Genomic DNA, 26,443 nt, shown 5'->3' on the forward strand with positions numbered 1-26,443 from the left:
GCCTCATCTTGCAGCTACCATTGGGCAGAAGATAGAGAAGCCCGAGTTCTCTTGCCACCAGGTTCAAGAGCAACTACATCTCTTCAACCATTCGGTTCTTGAACCGACTGCCAAAGCCCACGAGTATTGCCATGTTTCCAGCACCGACATAGTATGCCCACAACTTGCTAACCCTAACCTATACGTCTTTGCAATCTGGGAGGAGACCAGAGCACTCAGAAGATTACAGAGAGAACATACAAGATCCCTACAGAAAGCAGGAAAATTTGAACCCTATTCGCTGATGTTGTAAGGCGTTATGCCACAGTGATACCTGAGGGAAAGCCACACAGGAAGAACATGCAGACTCCACATAGACAGCACTGGAGGGCGGGATCAAACCTGAATCACTAGAACAGTGAGGCAGCAGCTCCACTAACTGCGTCACTCTGAGGCCCTTTCTCTTGGTTTCAATTATCCACGGCCCACTGACTATTTAGTGTGGGGTGTTAAAAGCATCATGTCAATGCAAATTGTTCTTCGTGATAAAACACCCCTTAAAATTAAAATGACTTACCCAAACATTTCAGTGAAGTTACCCTCCCTGAGTTACACTTGCTGCAGGGAGATTAAAAGGATAGAAAATATATTAAGACATCAAGATTAGAAATAACACCACAGTCAAAGATAATTGAGTTTCTTTAAAGTTTCTATTATTCCAAAAGAAATGAATTTTGAGGAGTTTCGCAGTAATTTGAGGCCACCAAAACACATCCATATCTAAAATAGGATTAAGATTAGCTTTATTTATCACATGTGTATCAAAATCAAAAGGGATTCAAGTTTTTGGATCATTGGGACCTCTTTTGGCGCAGGCGTGACCTGTACAAAAAGGACAGGTTACACTTGAATCCTAGGGGGACCAATATCCTGGCAGGGAGATTAGCGGGGGCTACTGAGGTGACTTTAAACTAGAATGGTTGGGGGGTGGGAATCAAATTAAAGAGGCTAGGCGTGAGGAGGTTAGTTCACAACAGGGGGATGGGAACCAGTGCAGGGAGACAGAGGGGTGTAAAGTGAGGGTAGAAGCAAAAAGTACTAAGGAGAAAAGTAAAAGTGGCAGGCCGACAAATCCAGGGCAAGCTTTAAAAAGGGCCACTTTTCAGCATAATTGTATAAGGGCTAAGAGAGTTGTAAAAGAGCGCCTGAAGGCTTTGTGTGTCAATGCAAGGAGCATTCGTAATAAGGTGGATGAATTGAAAGTGCAGATTGTTATTAATGATTATGATATAGTTGGGATCACAGAGACATGGCTCCAGGGTGACGAGGGATGGGAGCTCAATGTTCAGGGATATTCAATATTCAGGAGGGATAGACATGAAGGAAGGGGAGGTGGGGTGGCATTGCTGGTTAAAGAAGAGATTAACGCAATAGAAAGGAAGGACATAAGCCGGGAAGATGTGGAATCGATATGGGTAGAGCTACGTAACACTAAGGGGCAGAAGACGCTGGTGGGAGTTGTGTACAGGCCACCTAAGAGTAGTAGTGAGGTCGGAGATGGTATTAAACAGGAAATTAGAAATGTGTGCAATAAAGGAACAGCAGTTATAATGGGTGACTTCAATCTACATGTAGATTGGGTGAACCAAATTGGTAAAGGTGCTGAGGAAGAGGATTTCTTGGAATGTATGCGGGATGGTTTTTTGAACCAACATGTCGAGGAACCAACTAGAGAGCAGGCTATTCTGGACTGAGTTTTGAGCAATGAGGAAGGGTTAATTAGCAATCTTGTCGTGAGAGGCCCCTTGGGTAAGAGTGACCATAATATGGTGGAATTCTTCATTAAGATGGAGAGTGACAGAGTTAATTCAGAAACAAAGGTTCTGAACTTAAAGAGGGGTAACTTTGAAGGTATGAGACGTGAATTAGCTAAGATAGACTGGCAAATGACACTTAAAGGATTGACGGTGGATATGCAATGGCAAGCATTTAAAGGTTGCATGGGTGAACTACAACAATTGTGCATCCCAGTTTGGCAAAAGAATAAATCAAGGAAGGTAGGTCACCCGTGGCTGACAAGAGAAATTAGGGATAGTATCAATTCCAAAGAAGAAGCATACAAATTAGCCAGAGAAAGTGGCTCACCTGAGGACTGGGCGAAATTCAGAGTTCAGCAGAGGAGGACAAAGGGCTTAATTAGGAAGGAGAAAAAAGATTATGAGAGAAAACTGGCAGGGAACATAAAAACGGACTGTAAAAACTTTTATAGATATGTAAAAAGGAAAAGACTGGTAAAGACAAATGTAGGTCCCCTGCAGACATAAACAGGTGAATTGATTATGGGGAGCAAGGAATTGATTATGGGAGATGGAGGAACTGAGCGAAATACATGTTAGTAGGGAAGTGGTGTTAGGTAAATTGAAGGGATTGAAGGCAGATAAATCCCCAGGGCCAGATGGTCTGCATCCTAGAGTGCTTAAGGAAGTAGCCCAAGAAATAGTGGATGCATTAGTGATAATTTTTCAAAACTCTTTAGATTCTGGACTAGTTCCTGAGGATTGGAGGGTGGCTAATGTAACTCCACTTTTTAAAAAAGGAGGGAGAGAGAAACCGGGGAATTATAGACCGGTTAGCCTAACGTCGGTGGTGGGGAAACTGCTGGAGTCAGTTATCAAAGATGTGATAACAGCACATTTGGAAAGCGGTGAAATGATCGGACAAAGTCAGCATGGATTTGTGAAAGGAAAATCATGTCTGACGAATCTCATAGAATTTTTTGAGGATGTAACTAGTAGAGTGGATAGGGGAGAACCAGTGGATGTGGTATATTTGGATTTTCAAAAGGCTTTTGACAAGGTCCCACACAGGAGATTAGTGTGCAAACTTAAAGCACATGGTATTGGGGGTAAGGTATTGGTGTGGGTGGAGAATTGGTTAGCAGACAGGAAGCAAAGAGTGGGAATAAACGGGACCTTTTCAGAATGGCAGGCGGTGACTAGTGGGGTACCGCAAGGCTCAGTGCTGGGACCCCAGTTGTTTACAATATATATTAATGACTTGGATGAGGGAATTAAATGCAGCATCTCCAAGTTTGTGGATGACACGAAGCTGGGTGGCAGTGTTAGCTGTGAGGAGGATGCTAAGAGGATGCAGGGTGACTTGGATAGGTTGGGTGAGTGGGCAAATTCATGGCAGATGCAATTTAATGTGGATAAATGTGAAGTTATCCACTTTGGTGGCAAAAATAGGAAAACAGATTATTATCTGAATGGTGGCCGATTAGGAAAAGGGGAGGTGCAACGAGACCTGGGTGTCATTATACACCAGTCATTGAAAGTGGGCATGCAGGTGCAGCAGGCAGTGAAAAAGGCGAATGGTATGCTGGCATTTATAGCGAGAGGATTTGAGTGCAGGAGCAGGGAGGTACTACTGCAGTTGTACAAGGCCTTGGTGAGACCACACCTGGAGTATTGTGTGCAGTTTTGGTCCCCTAATCTGAGGAAAGACATCCTTGCCATATAGAGGGAGTACAAAGAAGGTTCACCAGATTGATTCCTGGGATGGCAGGACTTTCATATGAAGAAAGACTGGATGAACTGGGCTTGTACTCGTTGGAATTTAGAAGATTGAGGGGGGATCTGATTGAAACGTATAAGATCCTAAAGGGATTGGACAGGCTAGATGCAGGAAGATTGTTCCCGATGTTGGGGAAGTCCAGAACGAGGGGCCACAGTTTGAGGATAGAGGGGAAGCCTTTTAGGACTGAGATTAGGAAAAACTTCTTCACATAGAGAGTGGTGAATCTGTGGAATTCTCTGCCACAGGAAACAGTTGAGGCCAGTTCATTGGCTATATTTAAGAGGGAGTTAGATATGGCCCTTGTGGCTATGGGGGTCAGGGGGTATGGAGGGAAGGCTGGGGCGGGGTTCTGAGTTGGATGATCAGCCATGATCATAATAAATGGCGGTGCAGGCTTTAAGGGCCGAATGGCCTACTGCTGCACCTATTTTCTATGTTTCTATGTTTCTAAAACATTATAACATCCAGTGAAATGCATTGTTTGCGTCAATGACCAACACAGTCTGAGGTTGTGCTGGGGTGGGGGCAACCCACAATATTGCCTTGCTTCCTGCATCAACTTAGCATGCCTACAATTTACTAACCCTGCTTATCTAATGTCCCTAATGTATCAGCCTCTACCGCCAACCCCTGCAGGTCATTACAGAGTCGTACTGTTCTCTGTGTAAAAAAAACCTACCTCTGAAGTCTCCCCATCTTCTTGTATGAAAAGATGGGTATCTGTACTCGGCACAATGACAATAAAATTGAATCTAATCTAATCTAATCTAATTAAAATGTTGTGAGAGCTTCTTGACATGGAGGCTGAGGTCCACATGATTTCCTTTGTACGATTTGAAGCAACTTATACAAATGTTATGAAATAAAGACACACTGCAAATCCAACTGCACGTGAAAATGTACCTGAGGGAGACAACCATTTGGATTCGGATAACACGTCGGCTGAAATCTACTTCCACAAAGTTGTGCCTCAGTGTTTCCTCAATGGATGTGACGGGAAGCTCCGTCGATTTTATGTAGCTGGGAAGATAAAGGGAGAGGGCAGGAAAGTTAACGGCAATTTACTACAGCCCAAACAAACGATCATAGAGTCAAACTGCATAGAAGCAGGTCCCTTGGCCCAACTGGTTAATTCCCATTAAACTCATTTACTTAGGGGCATGGGCCATGAACAGCAGCTTGCCAGAATCCACAGCCAATCTTTTATGTTATCCCAAGTGTAGCCCATCTCTCCCAGTGATAAGGTCTTTGGAGTTTCTATAGCTCTGGGTTTTTACGGGAAGGGATTGCCAACCCTCCTCCTTTATGAAGCCAAATTTGAGACCATCCATGGTGGAATTATTCACAACTCCGCTAGTCCCATCCACCAGTACTTGGCCCATATCTCTCTAAACCAGGGGTTCCCAACCTTTTTCTAATGCCACGGATCCCTACCATTAACTAAGGAGTCCATAGACCTCAGGTTGGGAACCCCTGCTCTAAGCGATTTCTGTTCATGTACATTCAAAAGTTTTTAGTGTACGTGTCTCAGCATTTCCTCTGGGGGCTAAATAGTTGATGTTTCAGGCTCAGACCCTTCATCAGCCCCATAACCCTCTGTTTTTCAATCACCCACGTGCTTATCTAACGTCCCTAATGTATCAGCCTCTACCACCAACCCCTGCAAGTCATTACAGAGTCTTACTATTCTCTGTGTAAAAAAACTTACCTCTGAAGTCTCCCCATCATCTTGTATGAAAGGATGGGTACTACATTCTGATCAAGGATCTCGGCCCCAAATGTCAACTATTTACTCCCCTCCATAGATGCTGCTTGACTTGCTGAGTTCCTCCAGCATTTTGTGCGTTCTCCTCAAGATTTCCAGCATCTGCAGAACCTCTTGTTTCTGGGTGTTAATCTTTGGTGTGGGTTCAGTGATTCCAAATGCCTGAGCACCTCTCAATGACCCTCTCCAAGATGTTGTCACCTCTCATAAGCTTAGGGCAGAGTTAAAGGCATTAAGTTTTGAGGAGAAGTATTCACCAGTAAATCACCTCCCCTCTAAACAATAATCCAAATTATTATTTTATCAAGCTAGGACGAAAAGAAAACAGAATGCAGAATGAAGTTTTACAGTCGCAAATCAAGTGCAGACAAGTGGAAAAAAAATAAAGCATAAACGTAAGATATTCTGCAGATGCTGGAAATCTTGAGCAACACACACACAAAGTACTGGATGAGCTCAGCAAGTCAGTCAGCATCTATGGAGAGGAGTGAAAAGTTGGCATCTCAGCCTGAAACACTGATTCTTTATTGCTTTCCATTGATGCTGCCATACCTGGTGTATTCCTCCAGAACTTTGTGTGTGTTCTGAGTGAGATTAAGCATTTATTTATGTGAGACGTCCTTTCAGGTGGCTGGTTAACAGTAGGATGAAAGCTATAGACTAACCGAGCAGGGGAGGGTTAGGGCTGAAAGATTTAAGATTACCTGCTGTATCCCAGCTGTTTACAGGCTGCAGTCCCGTGCAGGGAATTCCATCCCTCCCAGCACACTGTCCTCCACACACCATCTGCATAGATCTGCACCACAGAATTCTTCCCGCTCACTCGCACTGATGTGGGACAAGATTGTTAGACAGAGAGATTGATTTTGGCTGTAGGTTATTATATACACCAAGGTATAATGAAATTCTTTGACTGCATGAAGCTCACAGAATAAGCTTTATTGGGCAGAGAATTCCACAGATTCTGTACTATTTTGGAAAAACAGTTGCTCCTTAGTCTTGTTATAATCCCTTGTAATTCAACTAATACCTTATTAAAAGCATAATTAAATTGTAGTTACCAACATTTTTAACTTGTATATTTTCACACTATGTGGCATTTGTCTCCACCTACTGGTGGTAAAGCAATATAACAGTCACACTACCTTTTATTGGCTAAGTGTTAGCTCAGGTCATGTGCTGTGACCATAATTCTTTTATTTTGCCCTTTATTTATCTTGGGAATTTGCCTTAGTTCTTTACAAATCGTCAGACTCTGTAAAAATCACCATCTTTTCTTTGTCTTTGCTTTGGGTTTCTTATCTCAGTTTCATATGCCCTGACTCTGTTCCCTTGTTTAAACTTCGAATAAACGATCATGAAGCAACAAGCTTTCACTCATTCATGGACTCCTAAAAGAACCTGGGAATCGAAAGATCACCAGATCCCACAATGTGCAATGGTGAATGGAATGTACTGCAATCTGAAATAATGCAAAAGGAATGATAAAGTAATAACAGATTTAAGATTTTTCTTATATACAAAAAGAAACAAGAATATTGGGTTGGTGTGGTAACATGACATAATAACACTATTACAGTACCAATGACCTGAGTTCGATTACCACCGCTGTCTGTAAGGAATTTGTCCATTCTCCCCATGACCACATGGGTTTCCTCTAGTTGCTCTGGTTTCCTCTCACATTCTCAGATGTATGGGTTAGTAGGGAATTGGTAACATGTGGGTGTAATTGGGTGGTGTGGGCTCATTGGACAGGAAGGGCCTGTTAATGTGCTGTATTTGCAAATATAAATTTTTTAAAAAAAAGACAGTGGTAGGTGCATGGAATGCATTACCAGAGGTGATGGTAGAGGGAGATATAGGGGGGGATTTTTAAAAAACTTTTAGATATTTGTACGGATAGGCACCTGGATGGTAGAAAAATGGAGGGCTTTGTAGGAGGGAAAGGTTAGATGGATCTTAGAGTCGATTCAAAGGTCAACACAATGTTGTAGGCCATCGGGCCTGTACTGTGCTGTAATGTTCTAGGCTCTACTGTCTGAGTTCTAACTTGGCTCCAGAATCTCCCAGGATGGAAGAACATCTACTTCAGAATCAGAAGCAGAATCAGATTTAATATCATTGGTATATGTCATGAAATTTGTCAACTTTATGGCGGCAGTACAATGAAATACATGATAAATAACTATAGAGAAAAAAAACTGAGTGCATTGTATAAGGAGATGAGCTATACAGCTCTTGTTACATGCACATGCAGTTCAACTCTGAGTGATTATGCAGAAAGTTTGAAGTTAATAACTCATCAGGGGTGATTGATATGTTCATGCTCTAAGGTAGAAGGAGATGAGTTATTAATTTCAAACTTTCTGCATAATCACTCAGAGAGTTGACCAGCATGTGCATGTAATGAGAGCTGTATAACTCATCTCCTTCTACCTTAGGCCACAAACTTTCTTTTTCTTTTTTCAATCTTTTTATTGATTTAAAAATATGTGTATACAAACAAGAGGAGAATATCTCTGGTATATATGTCAGTAACAGTACATACAGAAGGTAAAACAAACAATTTCAGAATCACACACAGTGTTGATCTACAAAGTATAAATTTGATATAGAATGTATAACACAGAAAAAAAATGTAATTCATTCTCCTCTTATCAATTTATGAAGAAAGGAATCACCCCTCCTGTGGACACTTTCTGGAGGTCCAAGGTCCGTATGCTCCATGACTGCTGGACTAAGTGTTTAAATGTAGGGGGGACTATGTTGAAAAATAAATGTGCTAGGTTTTCTAAAATTGACTCTTTCTACCTTTCAAACTGATCACTCATCCCTCGTGTGTAAGAGTGAGTGTGTGTGTGTGTGTGTGTATATATATACACACACATACACACACACACATAGTCTATTAAACAGTTAAATTAAAATAAGCAGTTCAAAATAACAAATAAAAAAGTAGTGAGGTAATGTGCATGGATTCAATGTCCATTTAGAAATTGGATGGTAGAGGGGAAGAAGCTGTTCCTGAATTGTTGAGTGTGTGCCTTCAGGCTTCTGTACCTCCTTCCCAGCTTCTCTTAAATGTTGACTAATAGTTATTTTATTCCCAATAAAACTACTGAAGACATTATCTAAAGCACAGACACTTAATGCTACCATGAAAGATAGAATTGAGTATCTGTTCTGTAGACAATAGTGAAAGGTAGAATTAGGTGCCTGAGAACGTAGAAGCACTATTAGGAACAGGATGTGAAAAGTAGCTGGTTCAGAATTCTGATAGCAGTGGCGAAGAAGCTGTTCTTGACTCTGGTTGTTGGGGCTTTCAAGCTCCTGTATCTCCTCCTAGAAAGTAGAATTGAGAAAAGGGAATGGCCAGGGTGGCAGGAATCCTTGATGATACTGTTTGTCTTCCTGAAACGGTGTACCATGAAGATGAACTGGATGGAAGGAATGATGTGTCTGTGACAGACGAGGAAGCGTTTACCACACTCCGCAGGTTCCCCCAGTGTAGAGCAGAGTAGCTGCCATACCAACTTGAGATGCAATCCAGTGGGATACTTTTGTAGCGGATTTCTAAAGAATCCTTGTAGACATATGTAATCTTCTTAGATGAAGAGAAGAAGAGTTTAAAGTATCTGGACCAGATGTAACACCATCAAATTGCAGAAAACAGACAACTCATTAGCACATAAAGGCTACTGGTTTTAGAAACATAGAAACATAGAAAATAGGTGCAGGAGTAGGCCATTCGGCCCTTCGAGCCTGCACCACCAATATTATGATCATGGCTGATCATCCAACTCAGAACCCCGCCCCAGCCTTCCCTCCATACCCCCTGACCCCCGTAGCCACAAGGGCCATATCTAACTCCCTCTTAAATATAGCCAATGAACTGGCCTCAACTGTTTCCTGTGGCAGAGAATTCCACAGATTCACCACTCTCTGTGTGAAGAAGTTTTTCCTAATCATGGTCCTAAAAGGCTTCCCCTCTATCCTCAAACTGTGACCCCTCGTTCTGGATCTCCCCAACATCAGAAACAATCTTCCTGCATCTAGCCTGTCCAATCCCTTTAGGATCTTATACGTTTCAATCAGATCCCCCCTCAATCTTCTAAATTCCAACGAGTACAAGCCCAGTTCATCCAGTCTTTCTTCATATGAAAGTCCTGCCATCCCAGGAATCAATCTGGTGAACCTTCTCTGTACTCCCTCTATGGCAAGGATGTCTTTCCTCAGATTAGGGGACCAAAACTGCACACAATACTCCAGGTGTGGTCTCATCAAGGCCTTGTACAACTGCAGTAGTACCTCCCTGCTCCTGTACTCAAATCCTCTCGCTATAAATGCCAGCATACCATTCGCCTTCTCCACCGCCTGCTGTACCTGCATGCCCACTTTCAATGACTGGTGTATAATGACACCCAGGTCTCGTTGCGCCTCCCCTTTTCCTAATTGGCCACCATTCAGATAATAATCTGTTTTCCTATTTTTGCCACCAAAGTGGATAACTTCACATTTATCCACATTAAATTGCATCTGCGATGAATTTGCCCACTCACCCAACCTATCCAAGTCACTCTGCATCCTCTTAGCATCCTCCTCACAGCTAACACTGCCACCCAGCTTCGTGTCATCCGCAAACTTGGAGATGCTGCATTTAATTCCCTCATCCAAGTCATTAATATATATTGTAAACAACTGGGGTCCCAGCACTGAGCCTTGCAGTACCCCACTAGTCACCGCCTGCCATTCTGAAAAGGTCCCATTTATTCCCACTCTTTGCTTCCTGTCTGCTAACCAACTCTCCACCCACACCAATACCTTACCCCCAATACCGTGTGCTTTAAGTTTGCACACTAATCTCCTGTGTGGGACCTTGTCAAAAGCCTTCTGAAAATCCAAATATACCACATCCACTGGTTCTCCCCTATCCACTCTACTAGTTACATCCTCAAAAAATTCTATGAGATTCGTCAGACATGATTTTCCTTTCACAAATCCATGCTGACTTTGTCCGATCATTTCACCGCTTCCCAAATGTGCTGTTATCACATCCTTGATAACTGACTCCAGCAGTTTCCCCACCACCGACGTTAGGCTAACCGGTCTATAATTCCCCGGTTTCTCTCTCCCTCCTTTTTTACTGGTTTTAGTCATGTTAAAATAATAATTTAAAATGCACCCAGTGCGTACTTTATTAGCTACCGCCTGCAGCATGTTCATGCTCTTCTGCTGCTGTAGCTCATCCACTTCAAGGTTTAACATGTTGTGTGTTCAGATAAGCTCTTCTGCACACCACTGGTGTAATGTGTAATTATTTGAGTTACTGTACCCTTCCTGTCAGCTTGAAACAGTCTGGCCATTCTCTTCTGACATCTCTCATTAACGAGGCATTTTCAACCACAGAACTACTGCTTACAGGATGACTTTTGTTTTTCGCACCATTCCCTGTAAGCTCGCGAGACTTATGTGTAAAAATTCCAGACAATGAGCAATTTCTGAGATACTCAAACCTCCCCATCTGGCACCACCAATCATTGCACAGTCAATGTCACCCCATTTCTCCCCATTCTAATGTTTGGTTTGAATAGCAACTGAGCCTTTTGACTATGTCTGCATGCTTTTACGCATTGAGTGATTAACGGATTAGACATTTGGATTAACAATCAGGTGTACTTAATAAAATGACTACAGAGAGTAATAAAATAACCCAAAAGAAAGTTGATTGCAAAAATCAAACTGGATAGAAGTGAATGCTGTTGATAAGCTAGACTTCGTCAAAAGTTTAAAGGTGATATACAAAGCAAGTCTTTTTACACAGACAGTTAAGACTATAAAACACAGGAGCAGAATACGGCCAATTGGCCCATTGAGTCTGTTTTGCCATTCCATCAGGGCTGATTTATTATCCTCTCAAGCCCATTCTTCTACTTTTCTCTGTAACTTCTGACACCCTGACTAAGAAAAAACCTATCAATCTCCTTTTTAAATATACCCAATGGCTATGCTTCCAGAGCCATCTGTGGCAATGAATTCCATAGATTCACTACCCTTTGGCTAAAGACATTCCTCCTCATCATCTCTATTCTAAATGGACATCCCTCTATTCTGAGGCTGTGCCCTCTGGTCCTAGACTACACACACTTTAAGAAACATCCTGTTCACATCCACTCTATCTAGGCCTTTATATATTTGATAGATTTCTTGATATCCCCCACTCATTATCTTAAACTCCAGCAAGTACATACCCAGACACATCAAAGTCTCATCATACGTTACGTTAATCCTTTCATTCTTGGCGGTCAGTCTGGTATAGGAGCCTCAGGACTCGCACCACCAGGTTCAGGAACAGTTACTACCCCTCAACCAGTAGGTTCTTGAACCAAAGGGGATAACTTCACTCAACTTTACTTCATCATTGAAATGTTCCCACAACCAATGGACTCACTTTTAAGGACTCTATCTCATGCTCTTGATATTAATTGCTTATTTATTATTATTTCTTTCTTTTTGTATTTGTACAGTTTCTTGCCTTTTGCACATTGGCTGAACACCCAAGATGATGTATTCTTTCATTGATTCAATTGTGGTTATTATTTTATTATGGTTTAGAATCTTGTTATGGTCCCGAATGAACAGCGGCAGGCATCTAAGCTTCGGTGCTCTAATTCCTTGGAGTATCGTTAGCTGTCACTGTCCCTTTAAGACTCAGACTGGCAATTGTTGCCTGCCACACTCCTTCATGGTATGTCTGTACTTAAAGGTCTCATGCTGAGCACTCTGTGCTCTATCATAGGAGTTCCATCTCTAGTAATACTATTTGTGATATTGCCTCTTGATTTTGTTTGTGTTGTCTTGTTTATTCTGAGTCTAATTCTAAGTGTAGTCCAGACCTTACTCTGTACTTGGGCTCACCACCATCCATAACTCTCTCATTACTGAAATTAATGAGTATGCCAGCAGGAAAATAAATCTCAGCATTGCATATGGTAGCATAAATGATAATGAATTTGAACATTCTCTGGACCGTCTCCAATGTCATCATATCTTTTCTTAACTACGGAGCCCAAAACTACACAAATATGCAAAGCTGAAGAAGCCTTAGTGCTGCCAGAGTGAGTGGTGGAGAGTGAAACAATGGCATGTTCAACGGGCATTCAGAAGGACAAGGAATATATAGCGTTTAGTGGGATTATTGGGTGGGTGGGGTGGAGATGAATCTCTATCAAAGGAGGAGAACAGTGTCCCTTCCCTCTAGTCTGCCTTGGGAACAGGTGGTGGATAGTCATATGAGTAGCCAGTAAATGTCATAAGTCCTGATTATGCAACCACTGAGACCCACTGAGTATTGATAATGGCTAGGGTCACCTGCTTTGTAAGCACACTGCCCAGAAGGCGGCAATGGAAAACCAGTTCTGTAGAATTTGCCAAGAACAATCATGTTATAGACAATTACCCGCTTCACCTGACACAGCATAAAATGATGAGGGTGACAGTGGGATATAGACTGCATGTAGACAAGTGTCCAGTGTGCATCATGGTTAGCACAGACCCCGTGGACCAAAGGGTATATGCTGTGCTCTGCCAAGTTCCATGGAATGATATTCAAATAAATAAATAACACAACAAAGCTTTCAAAGGTGCTTAAACTAACAAAGCTGAGGGCTAGAAACAGTTGACATTTCAAGCCAAGACCCTTCATCAGGATGGGAAAGGAAAGGGAAAGAAGCCAGAATAAGAAGGTGGGGGGAGAAGGAGTACAAACTGGCTGGGGATAGGTGAGACCAGGGGAGTGGGGGTCAAGTGAGATTATGAGAGGGGATAGATAAAGTGCTGAGACAGGAACAGACACCAGAGGGAGAGGATCGGTAGCTGCAGAGAAAGGACAGGATAAGCAAGGAGTCAGAATGGGGAATGAAAAAAAAGAGCAGAGAGAAGAAAATCAACAGAAGTTCAAGAAACCAATGTTCATGCCATCAGGTTGAATGCCATCATGCTACTGAGATGGAATGTGTTTTTGGTCCTGTAGGGTAATGTAATTGGAAACGTACAGAATTCACAATCACCAACATTGAGTTGAGGTTTCACATGATGAATTAATTACGTTAAGGACTTTCAGTGCGCTTTGTGTTCAGTTTTTTTTCATCTTCAATGAATGAGTTGCTATGGCTTTTCTGAAACATAAAATGCCTCTGCTGTTTTACACTCCTTCATCCTGAGAATAGTCTCATCGTGGCAGTAGAGTTGGCCATGGACCGACATGTTGGAATGGGAAGTAGAAATAAAATTAGTAGCCAGCAGGAAATCACACCTATTGTGGCAGATGGACATGGGAGCAGAATCAGGCCATTCAGCCCAATGAGTTTGTGCCAATATTTGATCATGGCTGACTTATTTTCCACCTGGATAGAAGTACTGTAGCGAATGTCTTCCATCAAGCAGTGTAAACAGTCTTGCTTAGAAAGATGAATGGTGATCTCACTGAAGTGCACAGAACTCATAAGGGTTAAAGAGCCCAGATATAGGGGCAGTGTTGTCCAAACCAGGGGTCACAAAGCACAGGGTCAGTCTTCCAAGACCAGTAAAGTAGTAAAACAAAAGAGCATATTAAGGTAAGGAAAGGCAAGATTTGAAATGATTAAAGGCATGTACAATATGCAGGAATAAGATTCAGTTATGTAAGATTTTCCCTTTCAGAGTCAGAGTTTCATTGTTATCGTAACAATGATCACATTATTGAAAGACCACTGGCAATTATAGTAGCAATTAACTGGAATACCAGTACTGTGCGAAAGCCTAAGGCACATACTATATAGATATAGCTAAGGTGTCTAAGGCTTCTGCTTGATACTGTAGCAATTTTATGCACTGCTGCTGTAGCAGCAGCAAATAAACAAATTTCGTAACAAATGTGAGAGATGATAAAGCTGATTCTGATATGGGTCTCTATTGTGGACTGAGAGTGGGAAGGGGACAGGGAGAGGGGAATCATGGTTGGAAGATGGGAAGGGAGAGGGAGAGCAGGAAGCACCAGAGAGACAATCTGTAATGATCAATAAAACATTTGCTTGGAATCAAATGATCTTGCCTGGTATCTCAGACCTGGGTGTGTCTGCACCCGCACCACCCCTGCCCTGGCTCTCCTCCTATCCCACACCCCTCCCGTGGTGCTCCACCCTCACCATACCCTACATTCTTTGCACCCACCAGATTTACAAACTCACTGTCTGTTCCATGTTGTAAATATACAGTACTGTGCAAAAGTCAGGCACAAATTTTTATATACAGTATAAATTGTACTAGTAATTTAATACGGCACATCCAATTAATTTACAAATAGAACAATTAACTTCAATAAAAGGGAGACTAAGGACAAGATGCAGTTTTCACGAACCAACAGTGAAGTAGAATAAACCAACTAAAAGTTTCTGATGAATTTGGTGACAACTTGTGCGTTAATCACACACCATATTTTTTTCCCTAGGAAACTAATTAGGTTAGCACAACATTGTGGGCTGAAAGGCCTGTTCCTGTGCCGTACTATTCTGTAGTCCAAGTGCTGTTTATATGGTTGGCATGAAAAAAACAAAGTTTTTCACCAAACTTCAGTGCATGTGACAATGATAAATCTAATTATAATTTTATTAATTTATATTCACTAATAATAGAGAATAGAAATAATAGGGGTGGCACGGTGGTGTAGTGGTTAGCACATGCTCCACAGTACCAGCGACCTGGGTTCAATTCTGCTGCCTGTAAGGAGTTTGTACGTCCTCCCTGGGACTGCATGGGTTTCCTCCGGGTGCTCCAGTTTCCTCCCACAGTCCAACGACGTACCAGATGGCAGCTTAATTGTCATTGTAAATTTTCCTGTGATTAGGCTGACTAAATTGGGGGTTGCTGGGTAGTGCGGCTCGAAGGGCCTGTTCCGTGCTGTATCTCAGTAAAATAAAAAAATAAAATATGTATTAAAATAGAACAGTGATTAAAGTTTATCTTTGCAATTGTTCTGGTCAGTGGATCTTGTAGCTCATATACTGTATATGTGGAGAACCAGGGGCAATTTGTGTAATGACCATTTAATGTCATAGGGTCATAGAAAAAGACAGCAGAGAAACAAGCCTTTTGGCCCATCTAGTCCATGCCAAACCATTTAAGTTACCTAGTCTCATCAACCTGCACCTGGACTGTAGCCCTCAACCACCCTGCCATCCAGGTGCCTATCCAAGCTTCTCTTAAATGCTGAAATTGAGCTTGTGTGCACCACTTGCACTGGCAACTTGGTTCTACACTCTCACAACCCTCTGAATGAAGAAGTTTCCCTCATGTTCCCCTTAAATGTTTCACCTTTCACCCTTCACCCATGACCTCTGGTTGTACTCCCACCCAACTTCAGTGAAAAAAAAGCCTGCTTGCATTTAGCCTGTCTGTATCTCTCATAATTATGCATACCTCTCTCAAATCTCCTCAGTCTTCTACATTCCAAGGAATAAGGTCCTAACCTATTCAATCTTTCTTTATGACTCTGCATTAGACCCAGTCCCAGCATATCTAGTTACACAATAGATGTGGTTTAACAATATTAATGTTGTAACCGGGCATTTCCCTTATTGAAGAATTGTTAGTTTATTTTAGAAGATAGCATGTGTAAGGAAGTTAATTCACTACTTTACCACATCCCAGCTCGTCTTCCCCTAAGTGACAGTCTTTAACCCCGTCACACCGGGCTGAGTACCAGAGACACAGTGAAGATGCCGAGCACTGGAATTTACCGATGCAGCTGTAGGTCACTGAAAAAATTTTAAATGGTGGGATATTCATTAGAGTGTTTAATATTCTGTGCTCTTACAGAGAAATAAAACCTAAAAATGACATTAACTGACATATGGTAAGTGTCAACTTTGCTTTCCATCCTCTGAAAGCGAAGAATTGAGTCACATTGTACATTACAAAGCATCAACCATCAAACATTCACTGTCATCTTCTCACAGCTCCTATCAGTCAGGAGGTATAAAAGCTTGAAGTCACACACCACCAGGTTCAGGAACTGTTCTTCCCTTCAACCCTTTGGTCCTTGAACCAGCCAGCAAAACCCAATACAACCACTATGACAACTTATACAAAAGGGGATTTTATCTTTTTTTATTCTAATTGTGTTCTTTCTTGTAGAAATGTTGTATCATTTTCTTCTGAATGCTGCTAATATGATGTTATGTGTCTATGATTCTTCTGCAAGTAAATTTTTCAATGCAATAGTTCAAACATGTACTTGTGTGTATGACAATAAATTCAACTAACTCAATAAAGTCCCCTAAGTCTGAACATGGAGAAGACCAAGTCATTGTGTACTTCAGGAAGATGCAGGTGAACCATTCCCCTCAGTGGATACATAGTGTACTTTCTACAGAGGAGCTATGTTCCTGGGAGTTGATATCATAGATGACCTCACCTGGTCCCTTAATAACACCCCCCTGAACAAGAAGGCACAGCAGCGTCTCCACTTTACAGGGAGATTTAGGAAAGCGAGGCTCCCCACCCCCATATTAACTGCATTTTACAGAAGCACCATTGACAGCACCCTGACAAGTTGCCTCTCAATCTGGTATGGGAGCAGCCGAGCATCAGACATGACGTCCCTACAAAAGACTGTGACAATGGCTGAGAGGATTGTAGGGATCTCCCTAGCATCAATTGGGGCCATTTATCACGAGTGCTGTGTACACAGGGCCCTTAGAATTATCAAGGACCCCACCCGTCCATCCAGCATCTTCTTTGACTTTCTACCATCAACCAGGAGACTCCGATGCATAAAAACAAGAACAGTCAGGAGGGGAACAGTTTCTTCCCTCAGGCAATTAGGCTTCTGATCTCCCTGCCGCATCATATTCAAAGTATCACCGGTTAATCTGTTCTATATACCCTACAATATTTAATTTATTCACTTTAGTTTGGTTATTTATGTGTAATCCATCTGCAGATTTCATCTTTACTTTCATATGTTGTTATGTGTACTACTGTGCTTTACACCCTGGCTCATTGTCTCATTTGATGGTATACATGTATATAGCTAAATGACAATAAGCTTAACTTGACTTGATCTTTGACATTTTTGTATACAGTATTAATGAAAGGTCTGATTGGAAATGTCCAAACTTGAGTAGGCAGTTTATGGGCCAAATATATGTTCAAGTTTAAGTTAATTGGAGATTTATACTCAGTGGTGACTTCATCAGGTACCTAATAAAGTCGCCACTGAGTTCAAAGTACGTTCAGAGTTCAAAACTCAAAGTAACTTTATTCTAAATGTACGTATATGCCACCATGTACTACACAGATTCTTGTGGGCATTCGCATGAAACAGAATAAAAACAATGAAAGACTATAACCAAAAGGATGAACAAACAGCCAATGTGCAAAAACAAAAAAAAGTAATAATAATAAATAAGCAATAAGCATCATGAGCATGAGATGATAAGTCTTTAAAAGTGAAACGATAGGTTGTGGGTTGTCAGGATGCTCTCAATGGTGCTCATTGGTGGTGGTGGAGGGACTTTATCCATGATGGTTAGGGCCATAGCCACTATTTTGAGGACTTTTTTGTTGAAGAACATTGGAGTTTCCATATCAGGCTGTGATGCAACCAACCCGTCAATGTACTCTCCCCCACACATCTATCGATGATGTTGGTGGTCTTGTTCAACATGTGCTTTCAGAGATGCTCTTTTGTAACACAGTTGCTTGTTTGTGCTACTGGTGCCTTCCTGTCAGCTAGAACTAGTCCGACCATTCTCCTTTGACCTCTCTCATTAACAAAGCATGTTCACTCATAGAACCGCTGCTCACTGAATGTTGCTTTTTTGCACTATTCTCTGTAAACTCTAGTGATTGCTGTGCATGTCCCAGGGGATCAGCATTTTCTAAATTACTCAAACCACCCTGTCTGGGACCAACAATCATTCCATTGCCAAAGTCACTTAGATCACATTAGATCCCCATTCTGATGTTTGGCCTGAACAACAACTGAACCTCATGACCATGTCTGCATGCTTTTATGCATTGAGTTGCTGACACATGATTGGCTGATTAAATATTTGCTTAAGTGAGGTGCACAGATATACCTCATAAAATGACCGAGTGTACAGAATGGAGGTTGCTAGGCTTTGTATTCCATGGCAGGATGAACCCAAAACTAGGTTTAAGGTGAGAGGGAGAAGGTTTCAAGGTGATCTAAGGGAAAAAAAACATCTACACAAAGAGTAACAGGTATTAGGAAGGAGCTGACAGAGGCAGTGGTAGAAGCAGGAACAATAAATAGCTATATTTTAAGAGGTATCCTGGCAAGTACTTGAATGAGGAGAGAAAAGATCGGGGGTTCTCAACCCATACCATTAACAGAGGGTTCTGTGGATTCCAGGTTGGGAACCCCTAGTTTAGAGAGATGTGGAATTAATGCAGACAAGTGGGATTAGTATAGATAGCCAGGATGGCTGGAGTTAGCTGTTAAAATGAATGAATCAATTGAAAGTATCAAACATGTAAAGTACAGCAAATAACTAAATCTGCAGCTGTGGCCTGCAGCCATCGGCATTCGCCTCAGCACAGAACTGGCTCTGTGACTATGGCCTGCAGCCATTTTGCTCCTGGATCACTTTAACCACCTCTGCACTAAACCTGGCTCCGTGGGTGGTATGGCCTGCAGCCAGCAGGCTCCCGGATCACTTTAACTCGCCTCCGCTCTGAACTGGCTCCGTGGCTGTGGACTCACTTTCGGGAACTCTGTGGTTAATGTTCTGTATGCTATTTATTTACATTTTTATTGTTTGCACAATTTGCTCTTTTTAAATCGCACATTGGGTGTCTTTGCTGTGTGGGGCTTTTTAATGGGTTCTATTGTATTTCTTTGTGGCCGTCTGCAAGAAGAAGAATCTTAAGGCTGTATACAGTATACATTGATAATTGATGCATTCTGAACTTTCAGATAATACTAATATATTTTTCAAATCCCATAAATGCCTTGAATGTAAGCTGATGGAGCTTCTCTTGAAACATGAGTGATAGAGAGTGAGTAATACTAGCCAGGATAATACGATATACAACGGCTAGATGATAAGCTCCTCCAGTGAGGTAAACAGATCAAGTTTACCTTTTCATTATAAAGCAACCTAATATCAAGCAAAGAGCTCATTCTGAAATTCAACTAACATATGCTTTGTTCTTCTTCTTTGCAGCATTCCTAATCCTACCTAGTATCTGACTGAACTTGACATTCATGCATCCTAATCACGGACACATTTTACATGAAGACCATCTCATATCTGCTCAGATTCAGACTGAAGTTCATTATCACTGACACAGGTCATGAAATTTGTTGTTATGCAGCAGCAGTACAGTGCAATACATTACAAAATACTGTAACGAGGGGGCTATGGATGGTGACGAATCCAAGTGGGAGAGAAAGGTTTAGAATTAACTCAGAAATAACAAGATGACTCAAATGAAAATCAATGGTGAAATCACAAACAGTACTGCTTGAAATGGAACTCTTCTGATTGAGTACTGGGTGTTCAGCATTAGGCTTTAAGTACAAACTTTTCATGAGGGAATGTGGCAAGCAATAATTGGCAGTCTGAGTTTTAAAGGGACAGCAACAGCTAAACATACTTCAGGAAATTGGAGCACCAAAACCTGGGTGCCTACCACTGTTCAGTCAGGACCACAACAAATACCATAAGTTACAATAAGAAATATGTTAAAAAATAGATAAATAGGGCAAAAAATAGAGTAAAAAGTGAGGTAGAGTTCATAGTCCATTCAGGAATCTGATGACAGAGGGGAAGAAGCTGTTCCTAAAACATTGGGTGTGTGTCTTCAGGTTCCTGTACTTCCTCCTTGAAGATAGCAATGAGAAGAAGATATGTCCTGGAGGTGAGGGTTTTTAATAATGGATGTCACCTTTTTTAGGACGAAGATGGCCTTAGGATGTTGGGAGGCTAGTGCCAATGATGGAGCTGACTTTTTCTGATTCTATGCACCAGTATCTCATTACAATGATGCAACCAATCAGAGTGCTGTCCGCTCATAAACTGGAGTAATGTAAAATGCAGGAGGCTGGGTGACCATTACCCCAGTTTATGAGCAGAGAGCATTCTGAGAGGGCATTAATTTAGCTGCTTGAATATCCAAATACAGTTTAATTTGCTACAACACTAATTAACATCACCTCCAGGTAGTTGTAGGAGACAGTCCTACCTTCCCCATCCCGTGTCCAATCCTGGTAAGACTGAAAATGTTAAAAAGGGATTTGAAACCATATATAAAAGGATGAAGCTTTCAAATAGACCCTAGCCCTATACTTTTTTCAGGTTGGAGTACAGAGAGTATACTTACCGCCCACAGTAATGGCTGTTATAACTAATACAGTGGTGACTACCACTCCAGCCGTAACTACGATCAGGAACTTCTTGGAGGTGAAAATGTGGCACTTTGAAGTGGTTCTGTCATGTTTTCCTAAAAGAAGTTGGAAAAAGATTCCTTCAGAGGCATTGACACAAATCCTTTGTCCCATCTATTCCACGTCAAACTGTTACACCACACAGTTCCATCGACCCACATCTGGACCACATCCCTCTCATCCATGTACCTATCCAAATTTCACTTAAATGATATAATCAAACTAGCTTCCACCATTTTCGCTGCTTTACTTGACCAGAATGGCTCAAATACTGGGAGGGCTTGTTGAAACCTATCTACCCAACGGATAGCAACTCCAGGATTTCCACCATAACATGGGAGTCTTAAAATGAAGTTGGGTGAACCTCCTTATATTTCTAGAATTTGCTTTGACATTGGACTCCCGGTGGATTCCACCAATATAAAGTGAAATGGTCAGCTTCCTAGGTTCTCCCAGCCTAATAATGAGCCTGCATTGGCTTGGCACAGGCAGAGTCAGCCGATTATTTGAATGAAGAATAGTTCTGAATCAGAATCAGGTTTATTATCACCGACATGTGACATGAAATATGTTAACTTAGCAGCAGCAGTTCAATGCAATGCACAATATGGAAGAGAAAAATAAATAAAGTAAAATAATAATTATTATTATTGGCAGATGGAGTTTAATGCTGAAAAATGTGAGGTGCTACATTTTGGTGGGACTAATCAAAATAAGTCATCATGGTAAATGGTAGGGCATTGAAGAATGCTGTAGAACAGAGGGATCTAGGAATAATGGTGCATAGTTCCCTGAAGGTGGAATCTCATGTGGATAGGGTGGTGAAGAAAGCTTTTGGTATGCTGGCCTTTATAAATCAGAGCATTGAGTATAGGAGTTCGGATGTAATGTTGAAATTGTATAAGGCATTGGTAAGGCCAAATTTGGAGTATTGTGTACAGTTCTGATCACCGAATTATAGGAAAGATGTCAATAAAATTGAGAGAGTACAGAGGAGATTTACTAAAATGTTGCCTGGGTTTCATCTCCCAAGTTACAGAGAAAGGTTGAACAAGTTAGGTCTTTATTCTTTGGAGCGTAGAAGGTTGAGGGGGGACTTGATAGAGGTGTTTAAAATTATGAAGGGGATTGATAGAGTTGACGTGGATAGGCTTTTTCCATTGAGAAAGGGGTAGATTCAAACAAGAGGACATGAGTTAAGAGTTAAAGGGCGAAAGTTTAGGGGTAACATGAAGGGGATCTTCTTCACTCAGAGTGGTAGCTGTGTGGAACAAGCTTCCAGCAGAAGTGGTTGAGGCAGGTTCGATGTTGTCATTTAAAGTTAAATTGTATAGATATATGGACAGGAAAGGAATGGAGGATTATGGGCTGAGTGCAGGTTGGTGGGAATAGGATAGGGTAAGAGTTCGGCACGGACTAGAAGGGCCAAGATGGCCTGTTTCTGTGCTGTAGTTGTTATATTTTTATATGCTTATATGTTATAATAACAAGTAAATTAATTACAGTATACATATATTGAATAGATTAAAAAACGTACAAAAAACAGGAATACTGTACATTTAAAAAAGTGAGGTAGTGTCCAAAGGTTCAATGTCCATTTAGGAACCGGTTGGCAGAGGAGAAGAAGCTGTTCCTGAATCGCTGTATGTGTGCCTTCAGGCTTCTGTATCTCCTACCTGATGGTAACAGTGAGAAAAGGGCATGCCCTGGGTGCTGGAGGTCCTTAATAATGGATTCTGCCTCTGAGACACCGCTCCCTGAAAATGTCCTGGGTACTTTGTTGGCTAGTACCCAAGACGGAGCTGACTAAGTTTGCAACCCTCTGCAGCTTCTCCCGGTCATGCGCAGTAACATCTCCATACCAGACAGTGATGCAGCCTGTCAGAATGCTCTCCACCGTACATCTATTTTTTGAGTGTATTTGTTGACACGCCAAATCTCTTCAAAATCCTAATGAAGTATAGCCACTGTCTTGCCTTCTCTATAGTTGCATAACACACTGGTTATTTTTAGTCAATGCACACCCTCAGCTATTTTAAATTTTCAGTGACTTTTCGCATGACTACGAGAAACTGCAGAGAGTTGTGGACACAATTCAACACGTGGTAATCATTCTCCCCTCCATGGGCTCCGTTTACACTTCTCACTGGCTCAGTAAAGCAGTCAGCCATATTCAAAGATCCTACCCAGCATGGACACTCTCTCTTCTTCCATTCCCATTAGGCAGAAGGTACAAAAGCCTTATCACCAGGCTCAAGGATATCCTCAACCTTCTGTTAATAAACTATTGAATGGTTCAATATTTGATTTGATAAAAACAACACATTTTATTGTATGTTTCGATGTTTTTTCATGTACATATGGCAATAAAGCTAATGTTTTAAAAGTTTTAAAACCCATTTCATGATCGATCTAGCCCTTCCTTCCTACACTGCCCATAACGCTTCAATTTTCTTTCATCCACGTGTCTGTGAATAAGTAATGCTAAGACCCAAGGCAGACCGCCGAGATGGTGAACAGTTGAAACCTCAGGGAGGTCTCTAGTAAGACTGAAGTGCTGGGCCCAAAGGCTTTCCACTACCTTCCCTCTCCAGCATCCTCCTGGCTAATGTGTAGTCATTAGAAAACACGACTGACAACCTCAGAGCAAGTCTGCTTCATCAGAGAGACATGAAGAACTGCTGTGTACTTTTATTTCCACGAAGACATGGCTCACTCCCAACGCTACTAACATAGTGCTCCAACCTGAGGGTTTCACGATTCACCACATGGACCAGACGGCAGTGTCACATAAGAGATGATCAGAGGTGTCTGCATTATGATAAACACACGCAAATGCCAGAGGAACTCATCAAGTCTGGCAGCATCAATGGAGGGAATAACCAGTCCACGTCTTGGACTGAACGTCTTCATCAGAACTTCAAAGGAAGTGGGCAGATGCCAGAATAAGAAGGCAGTGGTGGAGGGAGAGGAGTACATGCTAACTGTTGTAAGGTGAATCCAGATGAGGGGCAGGTGGGAGGATGAGTGGCTGAGGGAGATGAAATAGGAAGGTGGGAAGTGATGGTAGAAGATGTAAAGGGTTGAAATAGAGGGAATCCATTAGGAGAGGACAGTGGGAGGGAGGTGGAGAAGCAGATGGAGGTGATGGATGGATCATAAGTGTGAGGGAGGAGAAGGAAAGGAATAAGAAACTGGGTGATGAAAGGTGGAAAAGGTAAAGGGCTGAAGAAGGAATCAAATACTGTAAGAGAGGAGTTTGGACCATGGGAGAAATGGAAGGAGGATGAGCACCAGAGGTGATGGGCAGGTGAGGGAAAAGAGGTGGTAAGTGGGGAGTTAGAATGGGAAATAGAAATATAGAGAAGGTGGGGAGAAGAGGAGAAATTACCAGAACTCATTGTGGTGCTTGGACTTGGCAGTTTTGACCCATTCCTCCTTCTCCAAGCTGGAATATCAGGCAGTGAAAATCAAAATTCAAAGTAAATTTATTATCAAAGTACATATCAAGTCAAGTCACTTTTTAATTGTCATTTCGATCATAACTGCTGGTACAGGACGCAGTGAAAATGAGACGTTTTTCAGGACCATGGTGCTACATGAAACAAAACAAAAACTACACTAAACTACGTAAAACACAAAAACTACACTGAACTACGTAAAACACAAAAACTACAGTAGACTACAGACCTACCCAGGACTGCATAAAGTGCACAAAACAGTGCAGAGCAATTAATAATCAAGACAATAGGCACAGTAGAGGGCAATAGGTTGGTGTCAGTCCAGGCTCTGGGTATTGAGGAGTCTGATGGCTTGGGGGAAGAAACTGTTACATAGTCTGGTCGTGAGAGCCAGAATGCTTCGATGCCTTTTGCCAGATGGCAGGAGGGAGAAGAGTTTGTATGAGGGGTGCGTGGGGTCCTTCATATTGCTGTTTGCTTTATGGATGCAGCGTGTGCTGTAAGTGTCTGTAATGGCGGGAAGAGAGACCCCAATGATCTTCTCAGCTGACCTCACTATCTGCTACAGGGTCTTGTGATCCGAGATGGTGCAATTTCCGAACCGGGCTGTGATGCAGCTGCTCAGGATGCTCTCAATACAACCTCTGTAGAATGTGGTGAGGATGGAGGTGGGAGCTGGACTTTTCTCAACCTTCACAGAAAGTAGAGACGCTGCTGGGATTTCTTTGCTATGAAGTTGGTGTTGAGGGACCAGGTGAGATTCTCCACCAGGTGAACATCAAGAAATTTGGTGCTCTTAACGATCTCTACGGCGGAATCGTCGATGTTCAGCAGAGAGTGGTCGCTCCGTGTCCTCCTGAAGTCAACAACCATCGACAGCTTGTTGGCTCTGCACCTGTCCATTAGCCACTGCACCTCCTCTCTGTATGCTGACTTGCTGATGAGACCCACCATGGTCGTGTCATCGGCGAACTTGATGATGTGGTTCGAGCTGTGTGTTGCAGCACAGTCATGGGCCAGCAGAGTGAACAGCAGTGGACTGAGCACACAGCCCTGGGGTGCCCCTGTACTCAGTGTGTTGGTGTGGGAGGTGCTGCTTCCAATCCGGACTGACTGAGGTCTCCCTGTCAGGAAGTCTAGGATCCAGTTGCAGAGGGAGGTGTTCAGGCCCAGCAGTTTCAGCTTTCCAATCAGTTTCTGAGGAATGATTGTGTTGAATGCTGAACTAAAGTCTACAAACAGCATTCGAACGTACGTGTCTTTTTTGTCCAGGTGGGTTAGGGCCAGGTGGAGGGTGATGGCAATGGCGTCGTCTGTTGAATGGTTGGGACGGTACGTGAACTGCAGGGGGTCCAGTGAAGGGGGCAGCAGGGTCTTGATGTGCCTCATGACGAGCCTCTCGAAACACTTCATGGTGATGGATGTCAGTGCAACGGGACGGTAGTCATTGAGGTAGGACACTGAAGACTTCTTTGGCACGGGGATGATAGTGGAGGCCTTAAAGCACGTAGGAACGACAGCGCTGCTCAGGGAGATGTTGAAGATGTCAGTGAGAATCTCTGCTAGCTGGTCTGCACATCCTCTAAGCACTCTGCCAGGAATATTGCCTGGTCTAGCAGCCTTCATGGGTTGACCCCGCACAGGGTTCTCCTCATATCGGCCACAGTAAGACACAGCACCTTGTCATTTGGAGGAGGGGTGGTCTTCCTCGCCACCACGTCATTTTCCGCCTCAAAACGAGCGTAGAAGTTGTTCAATGCATCTGGGAGGGAGGCATCACCAGCACAGGCAGGTGGTGTTGTCTTGTAGTTGGTGATGTCCTGAATGCCCTTCCACATGCGCCACGTGTTGCCACTGTCCTGGAAGTGGCTGTGGATTTGCTGGGCGTGTGCATGCTTTGCCTCTCTGATGGCCCAGGACAGTTTGACCCTCGCTGTCATTAGGGTTGCCTTGTCACCTGTTCTGAAGGTGGAGTCGTGGGTCCTCAGCAGTGCATGCACCTCCGTGGTCATCCATGGCCGCACCTCCGTGGTCATCCATGGCTTCTGGTTAGTGCATGTAGTGATAGTCTTGGCCAGAGTGACGTCATTGATGCACTTGCTGATGTAGCTAGTCGCTGGTGCCGTGTACTCCTGTAAATTGGTAGAGTCGCCATCGGTTGCAGCCTCCCTGAACATGTGCCAGTCAGTGTGCTCAAAGCAGTCATGA

At 42.6% G+C, this 26,443-nt stretch overlaps 1 protein-coding gene across 1 annotated transcript in view; it reads right to left on the reverse strand.

Annotated features, from left to right (window-relative positions):
- LOC140199700 (transmembrane protease serine 3-like) overlaps positions 1-26,443 on the reverse strand; it is a 58,105-nt gene that overhangs the window by 22,719 nt on the left and 8,943 nt on the right. The window contains 5 exon segments of the mRNA XM_072262180.1: positions 557-597; positions 4,462-4,578; positions 6,028-6,151; positions 15,997-16,113; positions 20,711-20,830. Coding sequence (XP_072118281.1) covers positions 557-597; positions 4,462-4,578; positions 6,028-6,151; positions 15,997-16,113; positions 20,711-20,830 — 519 coding nt within the window.

This window comes from Mobula birostris, chromosome 6 (genome assembly GCF_030028105.1).
Source record: "Mobula birostris isolate sMobBir1 chromosome 6, sMobBir1.hap1, whole genome shotgun sequence".
NCBI lineage: Eukaryota > Metazoa > Chordata > Chondrichthyes > Myliobatiformes > Myliobatidae > Mobula > Mobula birostris.